This window comes from Drosophila virilis, chromosome 3, assembly GCF_030788295.1.
Source record: "Drosophila virilis strain 15010-1051.87 chromosome 3, Dvir_AGI_RSII-ME, whole genome shotgun sequence".
Taxonomy (NCBI): Eukaryota; Metazoa; Arthropoda; class Insecta; order Diptera; family Drosophilidae; genus Drosophila; species Drosophila virilis.
In genome coordinates, this window is record NC_091545.1 from 25,365,209 (window position 1) to 25,387,876 (window position 22,668).

Genomic DNA, 22,668 nt, shown 5'->3' on the forward strand with positions numbered 1-22,668 from the left:
CATAAGTTAACATTCTTGCGCTTACACTAGATGAAGAAGAAGAGTCGGAGTAACGCGCAGTGTGAAACGCGTTTAAAGGTGTTAAAACAACAAATAAATTGTAAAAAAATTGTTTTGTGCACTGTTCTCAAGTGCAGCTTACGCAATATCCTAAAATGTAATGGTGAAACGTGTTAGTTATAGCTTAAAATGTAGTTTTAAAATTTATCTTATTAGCGTGTTGGTAAAAATGGAAAACACATAGGACGTGAAAGGTAAAATGCGTACGAAGCGTTAGTGTAAGCGAGATGCCATTAAAGTGTTGTAGCAGCGGTCTAAATACATACATACATTGTATATTTTTAAGCGTGTGTTTGTGTGTGACTACGAAACGAGGTACAAAATGTAAAGAAGAATTGTACAAATGTAGTTAATTTTTTTTTTTGTCACATAGTTGTACTTATTTGAACAATGTGATTAATTGTATTGGCGCATACATATGAATTATTTTATGTACATATGTTGTCTGCTATAAAACATTTATCTTATACGTACAAATTAAGTGCATTCGTTTGTTTTCCTGTTGGCGGGCATGGTTACCCTTTATAAACGTGTAGTTTTTCAATATTAAAATATAACAAATTTTGTGTATATGAGCGGCAACATCCGCGTATAGATTTTTATATATGTACGTAGGTACATATTTCGGTGGCGCCGTGTGTGTACATGCATGCATATATGTATGTATAGACGAACAGACAGAAAGACAAAACGAATGTACGTACAGCACTATAAAGTACACTGCGGAATGGCAGGCGCAGTAGTAATAGGCTAAAGAAAGACAAGGTAGAAGAAGCAGCAGCGCGAACAAAATAAAATAGCCGATAATAGGTAGGATTTGTGCTAGTTGGCATGCACGCTAAAACGGCCACACTATATGTTGCTTTCATAATACAAGTGCGCGCGCAGCATAGCACAGTATTGTCATCTCGCTCTGACACACGCTCAGTACGTGTTTTCGTGCGCATTTTCGTTGTTTCTTATGCCATACGTATTAATAATAAAATTGATTAATCAAAGTGGAAACGTTTATTTAAGCAGGCAGCAAACGTTTAAACAACGCCGCGTTTCACAACTACCAAACCTGCAAGCCAAATTACAGTGCGTTCGTTTCGAATTTGTGAAAATGTGAAAAAAAAACACCAAAACAAGCAAGTGCATGCAAAACGAAATTCAAGTGCCGAAAAAAGCAAATGCTACATATTAAACCGAATTCGGAGCATGCCATATAAATCTCGTGTTGTGTACAATTAAGTGAAACAAAATAATCAAACACGGTGAGTAAATTAAACTGGTAAACAAAGCAAAAGTAACGCGCGCGCAAACCATGCAGTATTGATACCAATCCTAGTATAATAATTTCTTGTCCACTTGACATTGCTAGCATTGGAGTTGTCTTAAAGCTGCAAATAATGTGAACTGTCATAAGTATTCATATTGTCAAATTATATGTTTACAATAACTGATATTGCCATTTTCGAGCTTTTTTTTTTGCACAGTGGGTCGCCATATTTAATTTCGTACTTTTCCCCCAAAGCAAGCATATATTGATCTCGCTCCTACTCACGTGCTTGGCGTATAGCTTGCGCGTTCATTTGTTTTGCTTGCTATTTTCTTTTGTGCAACGTGAAGTTAGTTGTGCATAATTGAGCTCCGTAGAGTTGCCAGCTATGCAAAGTTTACATTTAAAGAAACTAAATAATTGTTTTTAGTTAATTTGTGTGTGAAATATATAAAATCAAATACCCATACAATTCGTTATAATACGTCCACTTTGAATCTTTAAAATGCTAATGAAGTTGTGCATGTACTTTTTATTCTGATTTACCACCACTATATGTGTGTTTCTTGCGCGCTGCATTGTTTTGACATGCGCAGCAATAGAGAAACAACATTAAATTAATTGCCAATGTTTTAATATAGGAAACATTTGTTTTAAACATGCAGTTTTATGCATTAAAATAATTTGCGATGTTTCCGCCATGTTGAAATTGCGTTTCATTGAAATTTCATATGCTAGAACAGCACCGCCGTCGCTTTGATATTTTTTCTTTTCAATTTCCTTTGGTTTTCCATTTTTGCTGTACACTCCAAGCGTGTGTTATGTTTTCGTCAAATGATTTATTCCCAATTCTAGCGCTTACACGCTTGTACGCCATTAAGTTGGCCGCTGTTGTACACTTTACTGGTATGTGTTTCATCTATTTGCCTCTGTCTTGCGCATGGTCCATTCTACTCGTCGCCAATGCTACTCTTTACGCATACGTGATTTTTGCCTCGCCTGCCCTGTACGATTTTTCGCTACTTTCTGTGGTATGGGCAAAAATGAAAGCAAAAGTTGATGGACAAGTTTTTAATATGTATATAATGCTTTGGCGCATACGAAACTTATATGCACACACTCCTAAACATGACCGATGCAAGCGAAAATCAGAAAAAATGTTCAATAATTCAAGGGATGCCACTATTTGCCGCGCATACACCCCCGCCAAAAATATGCATGTGTACCCAAGTGTATGTACGTATTAATACACATGCAGTCACACACATGCATTGATTTGTGTGTAGGTATAATGGGCGAAAGAGGATGTGCAAGAACTTTTCTAAATATGTAACCTATTAGATTACATACATACATACATATGTATATGTGTATTAATATGTATAATATATATATATATATATATATTTCTATGAAAATGACTAAATAGCGCTGTTTAATGCATTGATTAAACAGATGTGCAAATGTGAGTCTGTAAAAAGCTTATCCAATAAAACCCCATTAATATTATTCAAGCAATTCCAAACGTATGAAATACGCGCGAGAATAACAAAACTAAGACGCAATTAGTTGACACTAGCTACATGGCATCATTAAGAACAAGCTCATGTGTTGAATACAAACAAATACAGATTGTGTGCAACACCCGAATTGCAGGTGTGTGGGTGCCTGCCCATGATGTATGAATGTATGTGTCTATATATAATTACCCACTGGCAATGCTGATATTAGCCGTAGTATTGTTGTAATGTCATTGGCCCAACAGGCCCAGAGTGATGCATCTACAACGAGTACGGCTAGTCGATAGACAGTCTCCGAGTTAGATATTGTTATCGATCGTTTGTGTGTCGATTAGATTTTTGCCGTTTTGGAAGCTTTGCTTGTGATGCCGTTTCTGTCGTTTTGGCGTTTACAGACACAGTGAGTTTTTCCTTCTGTTTTCAACGTCAATAAAGCTTACTGAAAAGCACAGCACGGCACAGGTCATTTGCGGTAAACGTGCGTCAATCAGTTGCAATGTGCATTCAAACATGCTGTCTCGCATCCGCACATACACGCACACAAACACACACGCACACATGAATGCAAATTGTTTATGGCGCGCATTTTAACAGAAGGTTGGGGTAGGGTTAAAGCTTTTGCTTAACAGTTGTTTCTCGCATTAACACTTATGACATGCGTTAACATATCTGTCCATTTATTCAGACATCTATCTATGTACATATGTTAAAGATGCTTGTTTAGTTTTTAAATTGGGTCGTTTAATTTCACAACACTAGCTTTTTATACACGCACACACACTAAATCAAATATATGTGTACATATTTTTGCTGCTCTTGGGGCTAGACGAGCTATGCTTATGTTTGACGCTGCTATTGGGAAATACAAAATGAAACGGAAATAATACATGTGCTCACAGTTACATATGTACATATGTATATAGATGAATTGTACATCGAATGGCATGGAAATTACTTTGAGCTAGAACTTTTGCATTTACTGCATATGTATAACAGTGAAATGCATACCGTTACATAACTGACCAAATATAGCTGTTATACATTGATGTGTTATTCATTTGGCATTTACATATATGCATATTTATTACACCCTATCATGGGGTTACATAAACCCATTGACTGTGCAATTAGCATTTCGCAAGTCTATTTAATTGTGTGCAGCAGCTTATTCGCTTTTTATTTATTTTCCTCATTTCTATTCAAATTGATGGCAATGTAAAACCGAAAAGCAAAACAAAACAAACACATCAAATGCTGCATTCAATTGAGCAGCAGTTGAATGTATGTAAATGCGTTGCCCTCGCTTCCTCCGGCAGGCAGTCTTATTACAATTCGAAATTAAATTTCAATAGGCGCGCACTCAGAAGCTACGAGAACCAAGTGCATGCCAAGAGAGGAGACAACAACTACAAACTGCCAATAGATACTTAAAAGAGCACCAACAACAACAACAACTGTAACAATGCAGCGGCGAGTAAGACGACGATGTCGTCGACTGCCGTGAATGCCGCGCCGGGTGCCAAGGCAAAATTAGTGCATTCACTTTTTGCTTTGGCTTTGGCAACGTACTTACACACACACAAACAAACACACACACGCACACATACATACATACATATGTATGTGCTTATGTAAATTGTAAATGCGAATAGCTAGGTGGAGAGCAACTGCGAAAGAAATACTATAAAATTAGATAAACATGTACATAGCAGAAATGCCAAACAACAAACACTGTGCTTTGAGGCTGGGCAAAGAAGAAGAAATAATCCAAATAAGAGAATTGGAAGATTAAAATAAAACATTTTAAATATATATATATGAGTGTAACATTGTTCAAGATTGTCTGCATTATTTTGCGCATATTATCGAACCCTACAGAATGTGTTAGACGGAATCGCGGGTTTTGACTTGCGACGTCCATTAAAATGATGACTGACTAAGAGTCAGAAGAACAGGTTTTTTTTTTCTCTTTAAGTTAAATGCACTCGTAACAAGGTATTTGAAGGGAATGGTGGAGGGGGGGAGGGGGGTTGTGATTGGTTTAGATGGCAAAAGGTCCCCGCCCCACTGTGCTTGCGGCGCACGCATACAAGTGTAAACAATGCAGGCTCATAACGTATCACTTTGGTCTGCTTTGGCAGCTTTGATGTGTGCGGCATTTTTTGTTGGCTCTCTATTAACGAGTTGACGAGTTGTTAGCTACTCGCTTTAAGCTTATGCTCGCTGCACAAATGCATGCAGCCGCGCGAAGCACACGAAAAAAGTACATACCAAAAGTTTGTGACGCGCATGCGTTTGGTTTTTATTGTTGTTTGAATTACATAAGCCTTAAATTGACATCTGGCAACGCTGTCCGATAGATTAGCAAAAGCAGCTACTTATCGATTACCCGATTGTTGAAATTTGAACTTTGTTTATGTATTGAACTGCGAGCGGATTTAATAACTAAAAAAAAAAATCAAACGTAGTTTTATTTGCATTTGTATTAAAATTGTTTTCTCTGTTATTTATTTGCAGCAAATGGAACATACAACGAAAGATCGTTTGATGAGTTAAATTTTAAGCAGTTTCGTTGTGCTGGACAACAACAACAACAACAAAAACAAAAACAAGAAGAACAAAAAACAAAACAAAACAACGACACACCGAGAACAAGAACAACGAGTGTTAGAATACAACTGCAATAGGAAGAGTAACAGTAGGCGCGCCAATAGGAAGCGTCGACTCAGCAGAGAAGAGAAGTAGAAGGAACAATACGCACCGTTATGTTTGTAATGGCTAACAATGTAATGTGGCACAGTGTTGGAAATCGTTTTTGCAATTTGAATGCGCGCCGCCTACAATTAGCAGCCGCCAGCAGCGGTCAGGCAAACGCCGCCGAAAAGAGCATTTCTGGTTATGCATTAGGCCCCCAAAGGTTTGGGGGCACCATCACCAATAGAAGCAGCAGCAACTGGGACAGCAGCGTAACGCGGCCAAAGTCACAAGATCAAGAACTACAAAAACAACAACAGCAACAACAACAACAACAAAAGCAACAGCAACAACAGCGGCGGCCGCAGAGGCAAAAGCTTCTAGTGAAAAAGATGTCTAGTGAAGTAGTGTTGTGAAATGCCAAAAGTTAAAAAGCAGCAACAGAAGCAGCAACATAAGAAGCAAAAGAGCAACAAAAACTTAGCACCAGTAAAAAGCATCCCCCGCCCCCGCTCCCGTCTAAAGCATAAAAATTTAGTTTTAAAACAATATACCGCATATATAATAAAAATATACAAATATTACAAATATTATTTGGTGAGCAATAAAATTTGTAAAAATGCCCATGTCCACGCACGACACGGTCTTTGTGGAACCTGTCGTCAGCAGCGGCAGCAACAGCAACAGCAGCAGCAACAGCAACAGCATCAGCAGCAGAATTGGCATCAGTGGGCCACAACAGCATACGCCGCACATTGTCATCGATGGGAGCAGCCTCACAACGCAGGCGCAGCTGAAGCGCACGATGCAGCGGCGCATGTCCATTCAAGCGCAGCCCGCTCAAAAGTACGCGGTGCGTACGACAGCCACGCAACAGCAGCATATGGCACACCACCAGCAGCAGCAGCAGCAGCAGCATGAACTGCTTAATCCGCAAATCTACAAGATTGTCACTACCGATGGCAGCACTAGCAATGTCATCATCGATACCTCCGCCGCGGCGCCGCCACATAACTCCAAGCTATTGCTTAGTAATCTCACGGTGCTGTCCAAGCAGGCGCCATCCATGTCCTCCCAGCAGCAGCAGCAGCAGCAGCTTAACTATGTCAACGCCAAGAATTTGCCCTATGTGACAGCCACGCCCGCAATTAAGCAGCAGCAGCAGCAACAGCAAAAGTTTGGCACTGTCAGCGCCTACAAAACCGTGGCTGCTGGCGCCAATACAAAACAATTGCAGGGCTATGCGCAGGCAACGCAGCAGGCAACAACAACAACAACAACGCCGCTTATGCAAAAGGTGACGTTGGGCTCCCGTGTTGTAACGCGTCTGCAATCGTATGTGCCGCCGCAGCAGCAACAGCATCAGCCGCAGATAATTGTGCAGCCAGCAGCAGCAGCAGCGTCGCAGCAGAAATATGTGAATGCTGTGGCTAATCGGCCGGCGATAACGACAGCAGCGGGCGGCGCAGCTGCGGCGCTGCTCAAGAAGGCTAATCAAAAGATAACTGTTAAAAGTGTTGGCAATATGTTGCAGCAACATCACCCACAACAACAACAACAGCAGCAGCAACAACAACAACAACAACAGCAGCAGCAGTTTAAAGCTTTTATCTCGTCACAGCAGGCAACACACAAAGCAGGAGTCAAAACCAAATTTGTCAAGCAATACAACAGCATTGGCAGCGCAGCTACCGGACTGTCCATTGCTGCCGTCCCTCAGCAACAGCAGCAGCAGCAGCAGCAGAATGTCTACGCCAAACAGCAGCAGCAGCAGCAGCAGCAGCAGCAGCAGCAGCTGACGCCCAACAAGCTTGGCAAACTGACTGCTGGCAGCAACACAAAGTATGTCTTGCAACAGCAGCCGCTTCAACAGTTGGCCGCCAATTTGCCGCAGGGCACACAGCTGCAGCAGAAGACAACATCGGCCACGGGCGGCTACATGCTGCAGCAGTCCACACCGGGCGCCATTAAGTTTGTCAATTCGCACGGCACCGTCATACAGCAGCATCAGCCGCAGGGTCAGCCCAAGCGTATCCACTACAACAGCAGCAGCAGCAGCGACAGCAGCAGCACTGATCATCAGCAACAGCAGCAGCATCACCATCAATCGTCGCTGATCACCGATGATGTGATGATTGTGAATGGCACGCAGATGACAGACGAGTTGTCGGCACGCATTTTGCAGAGCATGGCCCAAAAATCCTTTAGTCAGCAGCAGCAGCGCTATCAGCAGCAGACAACACCAACAACACCAACAACAGCGGCAACAAATACAAGCATGCCGCCGCCGCAGCCAACAACAACGCCCACGCAAATTATATACGGCAGCAGCAACAGCAACAATAATAACAACAACAACAACAATAATAATAATAACAGCAGCAGCAGCAGCGGCAGCAGCGCAGTGACAGCATCGTCGGGTAATCTACTTCTGACCCACTATCAGGCGACAACAGCCATGTCGCCCAGCTCGTCAGCAGCAACATTGACACCAGCTTCATCGCCATCGCCATCAGCAACAGCCGCATCATCCGCAACATATCTCACGGTAACCTCCTGCAGTACACCGTCGGTGAGCATCTCCTCGCATGGCTTTGCCAGCGGCAGTGCCGCAATGTCCTCGTACATGTCGGCAACGGCGGCGCGTCGCCAATCGGTCAGTGCGCCAAGCAGTCGGGCCACATCGCTGGAGCGCAAACAACAACACCTGCAACACGAGGCTCTCACGGCAGCAACCATCCGCAAACCGCCACCCAATGTGGTCGAGTATTATAAGCACAGGTGAATAATTAGTTGTGCCAAAGCAACATACTCTTTTTCACAAAGACATAGTTCATTTGCAATGAATTACTGAATTACTTCAAGTGTTCTGAATCACAGATGTTATGAATGAATATGATAAATATAGTTTAGGAACAGTCGTAAAATCCATTCGAAATATTTAATTGTGATAGCTAGGGAATATATCAAAAAGAGATATCTTTATACGAAATGTATTTTCTGAAGCTCTAGTAGTTTTTTTTTTTTTTTATATCGACGCGTTTATAAGAATCGAAAATAAATTATAAATATTGTAATCAAAGTCAGATTTGCAGTTCTTGAAGAGTCGAAATTGTCAGCACATTTGCTGTCAAATTGTAAATAGAGTATTGCAAACGAGTTTCTGATTCCGAACTGAAGCATAAAATTGAAAAATATTTCCAATTCAAGTAATTAGTCAAGGTGCGCATTTATAATACAATTTTGATCTAGTTTGTTTGCCATTTGACAGTTGTGTTGAATATGAAAATAGAAATTGTCTCAAGCTAGACAAAAGTTTTTGTTGTTAGCGAAGAAAATTTCGATACGGAAAAGTTCAACTGAATTCCGAGCAGCATGCAGCTGCTGTGTTACCCCCACCTACTGTATACAGATTCATCTCGAGCTATCGATATCGAGCTCTGTTTACTTCTGTGCCGGCATCGGAACGGAAAGGTTTTTGTTAAAAAAAAAGAAAAACTCATCGTGTCTTGTAATATTGTCAACGCGCACGCACAACTAACAAATATTTATATATTTATTTTCTTGCATCGCCTCGGCAGCCTGAGCCACAGCAGCAGCAGCAGCAGCAGCATTAACAATCTGACCGGCAGTCTGCGCACCAATTCCAATACGAGTCTGCACACGGCGCCACATTTGCCGCCAGTGCACGTGGAGGCAACGTCGCTGATGTTGAAGACCCAGCCGCAACAACAGCAGCAGCAACAACCACATTCGCAGCAGCCGCAGTTGAACGCAAACGAGGAGGAGCTGTACATTGAGGAGGTGCGACCAGTGCCTGTGCACACACAGGATTTGCGTTTGCAGCAACTGCATGCTATAATGCAGGATCACACGTACGCCTCCCAGCAACAGCAGCAGCAGCAGCAACAACAACAGCAGCAGCAGCAGCAGGCAGCAAGTGGAACTGGATCCACATCCGCGCAGCAACAGCAGCCACAGCAATGGTCCCTTGGCGGCATTGGCGTAACGGTGGCAGGCGCAGCACCAGCTCCAGGCAGCTATAGCAGCTACTTTGGGCAGCAGCGTAAGTTGTACTAAATGTGAATTCTGCTCTTGGTCAAGCGCTTAACTAAACTCATTGGTATTTTATCTGCACAGTTGGACGTCATGTGCCCGATGATGATGCTCACTCGGCTATAAGCGGCAGCTCTCGTCTGGCCGGTGCCGACATCGATCCCGGCGAGGAGACGGAAACGGCGCCCGAAGCGGAAGCTGAGGATGATTCAGTTACGCGCTGCATATGTGAACTAACCCACGATGATGGCTATATGATATGCTGCGACAAGTGCTCGTGAGTATTACAGAACTGGCCAAGCTGTGGCGTTAACTAATCCAGATTATTTGCTTCAACAGCGCCTGGCAGCACGTGGACTGCATGGGCATTGACCGTCTCAACATACCCGAAGAGTATCAGTGCGAGCTGTGCCAGCCGCGACCCGTCGACAAGGCCAGAGCACGTGCGCTACAGCGTCAAAAGCGACGGGAGCATATGCTGCTGGTGGCCACACAGGCGGCAAGTGGTGCGCCCACATCAGCAGTTGCCGCTGCAGCCGCCGCCGCCGCTTCAGCCGCGGCAGCAGCCAATTCACTGGGCGCCGGAGCAACAGCAGCGGCTGGTGGACTATTGTACAACAGCCAAGAGCTGCAGCAACACCAGCAGCAGCAACAGCAACAGCAGCGGCTGGGAGCCGGACCCAATGGCGGCTTTGGCACTGGCGCTGCTGTCGGCAGTCTAAATAAGAAATCGAAGAAAACCAAAGATGGCGCCGCCGCTACGCTCAAGAAGAGCAAGAAGAGCGGTGATAAACTGAATGCCAGTGGCGGCACGGCCGGCGGCGGCACAGCCAGCACCAAGTCGGCAAAGAAGAGCAGCAAGCGCAAGAGCAAATCCAATGGCGATGGCAGCGGCGGCGGCAGCAGTCCCGCCCTGACCGCCGCCGAGAAGCATGCGGCCAATTTGCGTCAATGGATCGAACACTATGAATACGCGGTCACAAATCATTATTCGCCGGAGCTGCGCGCCCGCCTGCACGCCATACAGAAGCAGCCAAGCCTGCTGCAGAGCATACAGAATACGGAGAATAAGGCGTTGCGTCTGATTGCCGGCGGCTGTGCCAGCGAACTGGAGAAGCGCGCCCAACTGATACCCTATGCGGGTGCCAAGGTGTTGATCAGCAGCATTGACCTGGCGCCGCATGCGCCCATTCATGAGCTACGCGGTAAATACATGCTGACCACACAGTTTCGCACACAGAATCCCACCGTGAACATGAATACGCCGCCGCCGAGCAACTATTTGAACAGTTTCAAGGTGCACAAGACGCCTGGACAGTTTGTGTTCTTCTATCAGCTGCCCGGCGTCGAGACGCCCATGCAAACGCATGCCCAGATGGCACAACAGCATCCGCCACCACCGCTGCCCGCCTACCTCAAGGGACCCGAGGTCTGTGTCGATACGCGCACCTATGGCAACGATGCGCGCTTCGTGCGCCGCTCCTGCCGTCCCAACGCCGAACTGCAGCATTATTTCGAGAAAGGCACATTGCATCTGTATATTGTGGCGCTGACGCACATCCGGGCACAGACCGAGATAACGGTACGGCATGAACCGCACGATTTGGCCGCCGTCGAACAGAAGAAATCCCATTCGGCGGTCATACAGCCGACGAGCACGCGCTGTGCCTGTGATCTGGGCAGCGATTGCCTGTTTGCCCTGCCGCTCGCTGTCCAACAGCAGCTGCAGGCGCCGCCCGCCCAGCCGCGCAGCAGTCATCGCAACAAGGCGGCTGCTGCTGCAGCGGCAGCGGCAACAGCTGCCAACAGCGCGGCAGCCATACAGCTTACCATGGGCCTGGGCAGCAGCACGGTGGCGGCAGCAGCAGCAGCGGCAGCGGCAACAGCACGCAATCGTTCCACCTCCTCGAGCGGCGAGAGCAGCAGCCATATGGGCCTTAACAGTCCGCAGTTGAGTCAGTTGAATTTGGGCTTTAAGCCCAGTTCGGCGGCCCTGGTGACGGCAACAGTTGGCACCGGAGTAACGGCGACGGCATCAGCGACAGCAGCTGCAACAGCTGCTGCTGCAATGCTCTGCAGTAGCAATAGTAATGGCGGCAACAGCAACAATTCGTGTTCCGTTTCTATGTCCAGTGTGCTGCATGATTCCGGAATCTGTACGTCCTCCTCGTCGCCATCGGTGTCCATTCCATCGCCCACACCGACGCAGTTACAGTCGCCTACATTGCAGCTACAGCATCAGCAACATCAGCAACAGCAGCAACAACAACAGACATCACTGCTACAGCGCAGTCCGACACAGCAACAGCAGCAAATACTCGCAGCGCTACCCACGCCCATGTTGCTATCTCCACAATTGATGCAAAAGCCGACACAGCAGCAACCTTCGCTGTTGCAGACACAACAGCAACAGGAACCGTTGGCGGTAATTGCAGCTGCAGCTGCGGCACAGCAGCCGATGACCACGTACTATCTACAGCCGCAGCAGCAGCAGCAGGTGAATGTGCAGCAGCAACAGCAACAAGCGCAGCAGCAGCAACAACAACAGCAGCAACTACAACAACAGCAACAAACACAGCAACAGCAGCAGCAGCAGCAGCAACAGCAACAACAGCAGCAGCTGCAACATTACGCACAGCAGCAGCAACAGTTGGCTGATGAGGCACGGATAGCGGTTAGTGCGCTACAAACGTTGCATGCTACGCCCACAGCACACATTGTTACCCCCATCAAGGTATCAGCAGCAGCAACGCAGTCGTTGAATCAAGTACAGCAGCAACAGTTGTCGCCACAGCAGCAACCGACACAGGCACAGCTATATCAGCCAGCAGTATCGCCCACTAAAACGCCTACGAAAGCGTCCTTACAACCCAACAACAACAATAACAACTGCAGCAGCAATAACAACAACAATAATAATAATGCAACGCCAGCGGCACGCAAAACGCCCGCAAAAGCGGCAACAGCAACACCAACAACAATCAGCAGCCCCTCGCAGGATGCCAAGGAGGAGGAGACCACGCCCGCATCAACAGCTAGCACACCGGCAACATCGACGCCCGCCACCAAAAAGGACAAACCAAAATCTCGCGAGGAACGCAAGCTGGAGGCCATATTGCGTGCCATTGACAAAATGGAGAAGCAGGAGGCGCGCGGCAAGAAGGCAGGCGGAGCAGCTGCCGGCGCGGACAGTCGCCAGTTGGGCGGCAAGCAGCGTGCCAGCAATTCGCCAGCATCGCCACGGAAACGCAATGCGAGCAGCAATTCCATAAGCGAGTCGGCCGACTCCAGCGCAATGAGCATGGGCACGCCCACTACCAGCAACAACAACAACAACAGCAAGGCAAAGCGCAATAAAAAGAAGCGCAAAGTAAGTCGCAGCTACAACAACAACAACAATAACAACAAGCGCAGAAAAAGCCTGAGCGAATCGGATGCTGAATCGCATACCGAGTCGGAGCTAGCTTCACCAGCCCTACAGCAGCATCATAACAACAGCAGCAACATCCTGCAGCAGCAGCAGCAGCAGCAACAGCAACAATCGACGGATCAAGATGCTGACTTGCTGCTGGCGCTGGCGCACAATAACTGCGAGCCCTTCAAGCCGCCGGCAGCAGCAACATCTGCTGTTAGCAGCGCCTGTTTGCTAATTGAGGCTGCGATGGGTCCACTGGAGCAACAGCCGCCGCCACAGCAGCAGCAGCAGCAGCAGATGCAATTGCTAGTGAATCCGTTGCAGTCACCTTCAGTTGGCGAGTTCAAGTATCCGCCCAGTGGTGCCAAGACCAAGAAAACGCTCATGTCCAGCTGGTTTCAATCGGAGCAATGCGAGCACCAGCAACAATCCGGCCTGGACAGCCTGGTGCAGGCGGCCATGAGCGAAATAAACGGCTCCAGGGAGCAACTGCAACAGCAACAGCAGGTGCAGCAAATTCCCCAACAGCAAATGCAATTGGATGCGCCAGCTCCAGCTCTTCTCAAGGTGGAACAGTTTATACATCAAGTGGAGGCCACAGAGCGCTCACAGATGCCTTCGGTGCAGAACAATTCGTCGGTTAAGAAGCGCTGGCTGCGACAGGCCATTAGCGAGGAGACTACCGATGAGATTCAGACCCAGGCGCTGGTTACGCCAACGCCCAGCATATCGCCGCAACAGCAGCAACAGACTTCGCCGCTGTTGTCCAATGGTTTTAGCACGCCGCTAAAGAAGCGACGTCTGGTGGTCATCAGCAACGGAGGCCTCGAGGCGACGGCAGCCGAGGAACCGCATATCGATGTCATTGGCAGTGCCGGCGAGGAGGAGCATAAGGTGGAGCAATTGGTGCCGAAAACTGAGCACTTGAAAGTCGAGACAGCGCAGCACTTTGAGCAGGATGACGATGTCGACATCTTGCGCTCGCCCAGTCCAGGCACACAGCAAATTGTGGCCGAGGACAATCTGGTCAAGATCGAGCCAGAGGACACGAGTGCCGCAGCGGAGGATGTCAAGATTGATGTGGAGCGTGAGGAGAGTCAGGCGTGCGATAAATTCGAGGAGCTGCTTAAGGTCAAGCGCGAGCAGGAGGAACAACAACAACAACAGCAGCAGGAGCAGCACCAGCAACAACAACAGGAGCAGAAACAACAGGAGCAACCCAAGGCAGAGACTTTGACAGAGGAGCAGCAACGGCTGGCAAAAATTGAGCCTAAGCTAGAGATTAAACCAGAGCCAGCGGCTCAAACGATTTCCAGCAAAGTCGCGCCAATTCCAGAGCCCAAGCCAGGTGAATCACTGTTGCGCACAGCGGCAGCAGCAGCAGCATCATCAGCAGCAGCAGCAGCAATACCAGCAGCAACAGCAACAACAACAATAACAACTGTAGCGCTTGTGGATTCTGTAAAGCCTGCTATCAAGGCGCGCATAACACCTGTGAAAGAAGAAGAGGAGCCGCTCAAAAAGAAGCCTAAACTGGAAGTGAACTCAACTCCAGCAGCAACAACAGCAGCAGCTACTAAAGCAATAGCAACACCCACGTTGGCAACACCCACGTTAGCGATTGAAACGCCTGCAGCAAGCACCAAAAATCTGACCGAACTGGATATACAAGAACGCTTGTTATCCTTCCATGCGGAGAATATATCCTACTTGCAATCGCGCAACAAGAAGGCAACCAGCAGCAGCAGCAACTCCTCCAGCAAGGGCAACAGCAGCAACGTTGCTGGCGTAGATCTGCCCGCCAAGAAGTCGAGCAAGGAGAAGGATGAGAAGCGCGAACGCGACAAGCAGCTGAAGAAGTCGAAAAAGGATAAAAAGAAGTCCAAGGAGAAGGACAAGCTGAAGGCAGCTGCCATCGCCGCTTTGGTGGCGGCGGCGCCGCCTGAGCCCAAAAAGAAGCAGCCCAAAGAGAGCAAACAGCAGCAGCAATTGTCAGCAATAGTTGCAGCTGCAACACCTGCAGCAGCAGTGGCAGCGGCGGCGACGACAATTACAGCAGCAACAGCCATAGCCAATGGTAAGACGAAGCACAACAGCAACATGCTCGAGCAACAGCAGCAACAATCGGCGCTGCGCCGTCGCACCATGTCTATGTGCATTACGCCTGCCACGCCCCCAACAGCTATAGTGCCCACATCAGCAATACTTGCCACAACGAAGAAGCGCCAAACCAACTTTGAGCAGGAGCTAACCAAACCCAACAGCCAAATACTCAGCAGCAGCTTATTGCTCAACAGCAGCAAAGCACCGCAGCAACATCTACTACAAGCAACAACAACAGCAGCAGTAGCAGCAGCAGTTGCCACGACCCCAACAGCACAGCAGCAGCATCGCAAGGAAAACAACCATCATCATCACCATCATCATCAGCAGCAGCAGCAGCAGGAGGCAGTTGGTTCAATGAGCCTGGCGGCGGCCATAGCCAGCGGCAAGTTGACGCCCATCAGTCGGCGGCGGGAGTCTATGTGCGGCAGTCGCCAGCAGGCGGCGCTCATAGCGGCAGCGATCAAAAAGGAGAAAAAGGAAAAGAAAAAGAGCAAGAAGAAGGATCGTGAGAAGAAGCAAAAGGACAAGGATAAAGACAAGGTGTCGACCAAGACCAAGGGTAACAATAAACAAAAAGTGCAACAGCAACAGCCACCAAACGCTATAAATGCAACAATGTCCAAGCCGGCACTCGTTAAGGCAGCTCTGACTAAGCCAATCATGCCCACTGTACAATCCGTACCCATATCAGCAGCCCCAATACCCGTGCTGATAACACAACCCACACTCGCAACACCAGCCGCCATGTCCATGCCCATGTCGATGTCGGTGCCCCTTGTGGTTGCCGGCAGCGCTTGCTCGGCGGCTAAGCAATTGCCGTTTTACAATACGATTTATGGCAAACTGCAAGAGCCACCCGTGTTGCCAGCAAGCGCTGCTTTGGTGTCCTCGCCGATGGCCAAAATCAGCAGCAGCAGCAGCATGCCCAGTTTGGCCGAGTATTTGGAGGCCACCAAAACGAAAGCGGCGGCGTCGGCGGCGGCAGTACCAGCTGTTGCTGTTGCATCACCCTCAACAGCTGCAGCAATTATCACGCCAGCAGCAGCTGCAGCCAACAGTATGGCTATTTCAGCGCTGGAGAGCATGCCACCGCCGGCAACAACACCGCTTAAGCTGTACACACGAACTGCCAGCCATGATCCGCGCCTGAATCCCATGCTGACAGTGCCAGAGCCGGCGCCAATGCCCAAGCGCAAGCTCTCCATTAGTGAGTATCGCATGCGGCATCGGCCCTCTGTGGATACGGCGCCGACAACACCCACGACGCCAACAACACCGCCAACGGAGCGTTGCTTTGCCAAGCCGCAGACCATCAACAAATGTTCGTTGCAGTCACCGGAACGCTTTCAGGCGATGCGTGAGCGTCGCAATTCCATAAGCGTTCATCAAAACCAGAACAGCAACAGCAACAATCATCACTACCAGCAGCAGCAGCAGCAGCAGTTGTCACAGCAGCAACAGCAGCAGCAGCAATCTTCGGCGGCCAAGAGCAACACAAAGAACTCTGTGGTTAACTCAGCGGCAGCAACGCTGAGCACGGTCAACAGCATCCTGAGTACCGCCCACAAGTTGCACATGTTCGACGACAAGCCCAAGGGTAAGCTCTTAAATCCTAAGTACAAATCGATAGCTTATTCATGGCATGCTCTTCTATCGCAGGTGGCCACTTCAATGCGGCGCCAACGTTGCTGGAGCAGCAGCAGGAGAAGATGAGCGAACGCTCACGTTGCCTGCAGCGCACCATTTCCTGTGATTCGCGTGTCATCGAGCGCCTGGGCGCCAGCACAACAGCTGCCGGTAGCATAGTGGATAAAGCAGCTGCAGCGGGCTCCAGGCGAGACGGTGCCTAGGTGCAAGGCCATAGGCTGAACAGCTGATGGGTAGGTGAAACATGAAACATATACAACATTATAACAGATAAATCACCATGCAAAATTCATAATAATGACAAAAATCTTTCGTCCACAGCAATCTCCAATTGTTGGAGTTAAAACCAGGATAAACCAAAAATGAAGCCCAGTTAAATACAATCGAAATCTGTATTGCTAACCAATTGCTGGCGTATCCACTGGATAATCTATATATATATATATATATAACATATGCCAAGCGCGCTTTTTCCTTATTTATGCAAATGTACAGAAAATCCCGGAAGAAACGCAACGGCAGTCACAAAAATTAAATCCTTATTATTTTTGTTTGTAAACGCTATAACTCGTTATAATTAATACTACTTGAATACATATATCTCTATATGTTTATATGTAATAGACAGCAGCAATGTAATTTTCAAGAAACAAAAAAAAAAAAACAAAAAACACAAAAAACGAAAAATAAGAAATACCTTCTGCTAAACTAACTAGTAGTTAAAGTCGTCGCGTTTTTTTTTTCTTTCTTTTCGTAACAGTCGAGCAACTTATGTAATTCTACTCCATAGATATATCTTTATATAGTAGTATATATAAATAGGTATAATCGCTATAAACGTATAAAATGCTTAGTAATACAGAAGAAACAAACTAATTGAAAGAAAAAAAAAAACAAATTTAGCAACTTGTTAACATTAAATTTCCTTTTGTTTTTAACTAATTTAAATGCATATATGTATTAATATACAAATCATATTTTACTATTATACATTTTTAGTTGCGTAAAGTTTCAAGAATTTTTACTTTAATTTATACTAATTGAAATATGCAAAAGAAAATACGAGTACACAATATATATAATTATTGATTTTTTTTTTTTTTTTTTTGCTCTATTCATTAACCTTAAATAGTTGTAAAGTTTATAAGAGAAGAGAAACAAATATGAACTACACCCCACATCTGATTAAAACGGAAATTGATAACAACATAACCAGGCTTAAAACGCAAGCAATACTATAAACCAAAATAAATGGAACTAAACTGTAAATATATAAATTTGCAAAAAACGTAAGAGCGAATCGCATATTGTTAAATATTTGTACATAAAATTCACAACAAATAACTTGTTTAATTGTTAGTTTTAACACAAAAAAAAAAAAAAAATGAAAAGAAAAAAAAAACGAAAAGAAAAGAAAAAACAAATGCTACTTTAGTGTGTAAGCTAAACATTGAAAAAAAGAGTACAAAACGCGAGTTAATTGAACGTAATTAAACTTAAGCAAATGCCTAAAAACAACAAATTTAAAATTTAAACAATGTATATAACAGGCTCTAAACTAGGCCGTCGCGTAATTAGCTTGTAAGCATCCATCCCTTTCCACCACTCCCAGCACAGATATTTCATATAAAACTTCAGAAACCCTTAAAAGAAAATATACTTTCTTATTTATGGATTGATTTATTATTTTCTCGTTTTTATAAACAATTTAACTCAAGGTTGTCTTCGAGAAATACCAGCAAAATAAGAAAGTCACCTAACCCTGTGAATATGTCGTAACTAATTTAATGTTTAAGAATTACAAATCCAAAATAATTAAAGAGATCCGCTACGTTTTTTAATGCTTACAAATTTCAAACAAATTTTTTTTTTATTTTTCTGCTTAACCAATTTTTGGATTCGCAGAATTTTTTCATATTATTTATTTTAAGCTGGTTCCAAATTGGCTCTTCTAATATGAAAATTTTATATTTTACTGATGTCGCATGGTTAAATTCATTCTGACAATATTTAATATATTTTCTCAACTTTCTGGGACTTCTTCAAGAATATTAATATTCTAAAAATCTAAAATGTTCTTCATAAAATTCGCTTCGAAAATTTTTGACTTCTCTTAAAATAAAGCAAAAATAATTTCCTTGAAGTATGGCCAGAACATTTTCTTTTTACTATTTCAAAGTACTTTTGCGATTTTCTTTTAAATATAAAAATATAAATTTTATAAACTATTTGTGAAAAGTTCAATAAAAAATTATTGAGTTTTAGATTGGAAGCCATCTTAAAACACATGATTTTTTAAACAGTTTTCTAATAGATTTAAATGTTTTAGGAGGTAGAAGGATAACAATTATATTATATTTACTTTATTAAGAATTTGTTGTTTTTTTCTTTGGGTTATTCTTTATGTACATAAAAAACAAACACAAGAACGATTTTTTTAAGAAGAAAGTGTAAAATACAAAATGCTAATTTAAGAAAACGATTTTATAAAACAAAAATATATATTGTTAATTTATTTAAGAACTGTATAATACTAAAATACATTTAGATACAATATACATTTAAAGAAAATGGAAGAAAAAGAAAAGGAAATTAGTTTTACAGAATTACACAAGAAATTACGTATAAATTATTTGAAGGAAAATCAATATAATCATTTTTACTGTAAATTAAGTATTTTGCATAAATTTTAAGTGCGAATTTTTGAATAATAAGAGTAGAGTTTTTAGCCTTAACATTTGGTTTAACTGATGTACATTAAATATGTTAATTATTTACTAAAAACAAAAACAAACAAAAAAAAAACACGCAAAACAAGCGCGAATGTTAGCATAACACTTCCGTCTGTAAAATACATTAAAAAAATTGGATTCGTAAGATTCTTTAACAATAAACAGAAAATCGAAAAACACAAATAAAACGAAAATAAAATTATAAAAATATGCTGTTATTTTTTTTTATAATGTAAAGTTGTTTTTATAAAAGGTACGTAATAGTTCCTTTATATATTTTTATATTGTAAACAATTCAAAAACATTTTGGATACTATATTTAAGGGCGGGGGTTAGCTTCGATCCGTGCATTACTCCCTTTCTTTTATGAACTGCCAGACCTTTCATTTAACATCTTTTCCTTTGTATTGAATTTAACGTTAATTGACTCGTATCAAGTTTTCATATTGCCAGAGAACATATATTACGCCATACGAATTGTATTTGGCCAAGCTCATATTTCTATAAGGCGAATAGCTGTTGCAGACGGAACGTAATATTAGCCCATTGTGTATAATTACCAGATAATGTTCAGTAGCAGATCAAAGTGCAGCGCACGGCTGGTCATTGTCATCTAAACTTATCGCTGCAGAGTAGTTGGGGTCAGAGAGAAAGCCAGAAAGACATAGATATAGTAGCTGTGGCATCGTAGGAGCCATATTATATTTAGAACTATATGTATATAGCTGTGTTGTGGCGCGATAAGAAGCATCAGACTTGGATTACAAAAGAGTATTGACATATGGTTTATTGCATTTTTCTTTTAAAGCCCTTTGGGGGCGTGACAGAATAAAAAGTACAAAATCAAATATAAGGGCTTAGGCTTTACATTTCCACATAGGTGGGCATGGTCATAACGCCGCAGTTGTTTTTGCGCGCAGACATCAAAATATAACCATCGTTGCCCCAGTAGGTGGACCAAGAGTTCTTCACCAGCCAGTAATCCTCGCCGTTGATTGTGCCGTAGCCAACGGCCAGCACGGCATGATCGAGACCATCGACATCGTTCTTGCACTCGGGCTCATAGTAGACACCATGCGAGTAGAAGCTAAAGGTCTTGGGCGAGGCATCAATGGCTACCGAGAGCGGGCCGTGCTTGAGTAGGGCCAACTTGAAGGCGTTCGGATCATTGGAGGTGACATTGACAAAGCCCTTAATGGGTGCGACTAGCGTAACATTGTTAACATGGCAGTAACCATCCTGGCCCAAGTAGGGGCCATACTGCTCCTCTGTTGGCACACCGCCCACTTGCATCACCCATTGATAGACGCGGAAGTCCTCGCCACCATCGCAGCCATTGTTGCCATAGCCCCAGGAGCAGTCGATCAACGCCTGCGTCGAAAGACGCACCAAATTGCCACCGTTCTTAAGGAAATACGCGCCCTCCAAATGCCCAATGGTGCCAAAGGACCAGCACGAGCCACAAACCGATTGATCTACGAACAGAAGATTATTGTTAAAGAAACAAAATGTCTTTTGGAAGCGAGCTCCACCCACCTTTCACGGGAGTGACAGCTCCAAAGAGGCGCCAATCATATTGCGGGGGTATTTCATCCTTGAGCTTGTTCACATCATAGGGGAAAGGCTTGCCCGTGTTGTAGGCGCCGGAAGACTTGTAACCCCGTCGAGCTTTCAGCTCCTCCTCAGTCTTGTCGGCCAAATGATTGACAGCCAGTTTGTAGGTTAGTTTGGCGCGATTCTTGGAGTGGATATAGCGTAAGTTCTGGCGGAAAATGTTCTTGCGATGCTCGTGCTCCTTCTCGTTGCGATAGTCGACGCCATGCTTGCGCTTAAAATGGTGAAATGCCTTGTCCACATGCTCATCGCTGCCGGAGATAAACTCTTGCATGGGATTAAAGGTGGCGAAATGTCCGGTGCCTGGGCCCGGGAAGCCAGTGCATGTGAGGCTCTCATCGATCTCAAAGACTTCATTGGGTATGTCATCATGCTCGTAACTATCGTAATCCAGATAATAATTATCATAATGGGAGCCAAGCAGCGTATTGTAGCCGCGCATCTCGTAGCGCACCGGAATTGGCATGCGACTCGACGGATAATGCGGTGATTTCTTGTAGCGCACCCACAGCGTATACACGTTCTTCTTCTGGCCAATGGTCTGCTCCAGGCGGAACTTGTCGCACGTATAACCCATGAACGTTTCGGTGCCTATCAGTTCAAAGGGTTTCGCATCGGGTAAAATGCTTTGGATTTCCACAGGCTGCTCGGCGGTGCCGTTCACTTGCAGACAGCTCAGCTTATTGAGCTCATCCCGTGTCGAGACGGGCGCCAGTTTAAGAGCTGTTCCATATTGACCCTCGCCGGCTAGCTGATATGTCTTGACCATGCCTCCGTAATAATCAATGCGGGAGCGTTTCGTGTTCTTGTCATACCAGGCGTAAAAGGGCTCCGCTATCTCTGCATAGGGTATATAAAGAGTTCCCTTCACTATGTAATTGGCATCCCAACGAGGCGGCTTTGTGCCATGAGCTGGAAAAGCAAACGGCACTTTAGCAAACTATAGCGGTTACCGGCAGCCATTGCAGAACATACACATATACACATACACAGCTCACGCCACGCTTTCAATAAACACAGGCACGCACACATACATGCATATACATGCATATATAAAAGCTGAACACATACCAAAAGAAAAAGCCGCTTAGACAAACTCACACTCATACTCACGCACAGAAATTTTAATTATTGCATTCATTTAATATTACTCACCTGCCAGTGCTAAGCATGCAAGCAGCGCTAAATTCAACCACAATCGCATTTTAAATCTGTTTTCTATTCTTGTGTTTACTATTGCACTTGCACTCTGTTTAAAAGTAAATGCGTTTACATTGAAAGTAGGGAGCCTATTGAACTGCTGCTATGGCGTATTAAACGACGAAAGCTCGCATGAGCAGAGAGAGAGAGAGAGACGGATTGCGCTGTTAAATACAACAGCTGTTAAGCGGTAGGCTGATCATGTTAACATATCTGCTAAAAGAGTGCATGACCAGCATTGGTTATCAGCACAGCGTGCGAGCGGGATAGCAGGCTCGGATAAGATAACCGCTGTGAAAGAGAAACTTGATCATAGTAACAGAGCTGCTAAAACAATGTGTGACCAGCTTGCGCAAATAAATA

General features: G+C 44.9%; 2 protein-coding genes and 1 long non-coding RNA gene across 7 annotated transcripts; 1 reads left to right on the forward strand and 2 right to left on the reverse strand.

Moving 5' to 3' along the window:
* Positions 1-21: 21 nt before the first annotated feature.
* Positions 22-19,699, forward strand: upSET (SET domain-containing protein upSET). Of its 5 annotated transcripts, none has more exons than XM_070208114.1 (8): positions 22-157; positions 1,081-1,316; positions 5,359-8,316; positions 9,117-9,601; positions 9,676-9,868; positions 9,931-16,709; positions 16,772-16,992; positions 17,081-19,699. In XM_070208114.1, exons 3-7 carry the CDS (start codon positions 6,155-6,157, stop codon positions 16,960-16,962), a joined length of 9,810 nt encoding a protein of 3,269 aa, XP_070064215.1. In that variant the 5' UTR covers positions 22-157; positions 1,081-1,316; positions 5,359-6,154; the 3' UTR covers positions 16,963-16,992; positions 17,081-19,699. The 5 variants fall into 5 exon arrangements, with proteins under 5 accessions (XP_070064215.1, XP_070064214.1, XP_070064211.1 ...); XM_070208113.1 differs by having other exon boundaries at positions 32-157; positions 1,060-1,316; XM_070208110.1 differs by having other exon boundaries at positions 33-254; positions 1,060-1,316.
* On the reverse strand, positions 1,834-3,936 carry LOC138911067 (uncharacterized). The gene is made up of 2 exons (XR_011416363.1): positions 3,031-3,936; positions 1,834-2,347 (listed from the first exon to the last, which is right to left on the reverse strand). It is a non-coding gene; the product is annotated as an uncharacterized lncRNA (long non-coding RNA).
* A 553-nt stretch (positions 19,700-20,252) lies between the features above and the next one.
* On the reverse strand, positions 20,253-22,420 carry CtsK1 (C1 family peptidase 26-29-p). The gene is made up of 3 exons (XM_002048485.4): positions 22,261-22,420; positions 21,028-22,017; positions 20,253-20,966 (listed from the first exon to the last, which is right to left on the reverse strand). Exons 1-3 carry the CDS (start codon positions 22,307-22,309, stop codon positions 20,356-20,358), a joined length of 1,650 nt encoding a protein of 549 aa, XP_002048521.1. The 5' UTR covers positions 22,310-22,420; the 3' UTR covers positions 20,253-20,355.
* Positions 22,421-22,668: the final 248 nt, after the last annotated feature.

Coding starts and splice junctions, on each gene's coding strand:
- CtsK1 (XM_002048485.4), bottom strand. CDS start 22,309: ATGCGATTGTGGTTGAATTTAGCGCTGCTTGCATGCTTAGCACTGGCA. Junction 22,018..22,260: donor TGCATGCTTAGCACTGGCAG/GTGAGTAATATT, acceptor TTGCTTTTCCAG/CTCATGGCACAAAGCCGCCT. Junction 20,967..21,027: donor AGCTGTCACTCCCGTGAAAG/GTGGGTGGAGCT, acceptor TTCTGTTCGTAG/ATCAATCGGTTTGTGGCTCG.
- upSET (XM_070208114.1), top strand. CDS start 6,155: ATGCCCATGTCCACGCACGACACGGTCTTTGTGGAACCTGTCGTCAGC. Junction 8,317..9,116: donor GTCGAGTATTATAAGCACAG/GTGAATAATTAG, acceptor TCGCCTCGGCAG/CCTGAGCCACAGCAGCAGCA. Junction 9,602..9,675: donor CAGCTACTTTGGGCAGCAGC/GTAAGTTGTACT, acceptor TTATCTGCACAG/TTGGACGTCATGTGCCCGAT.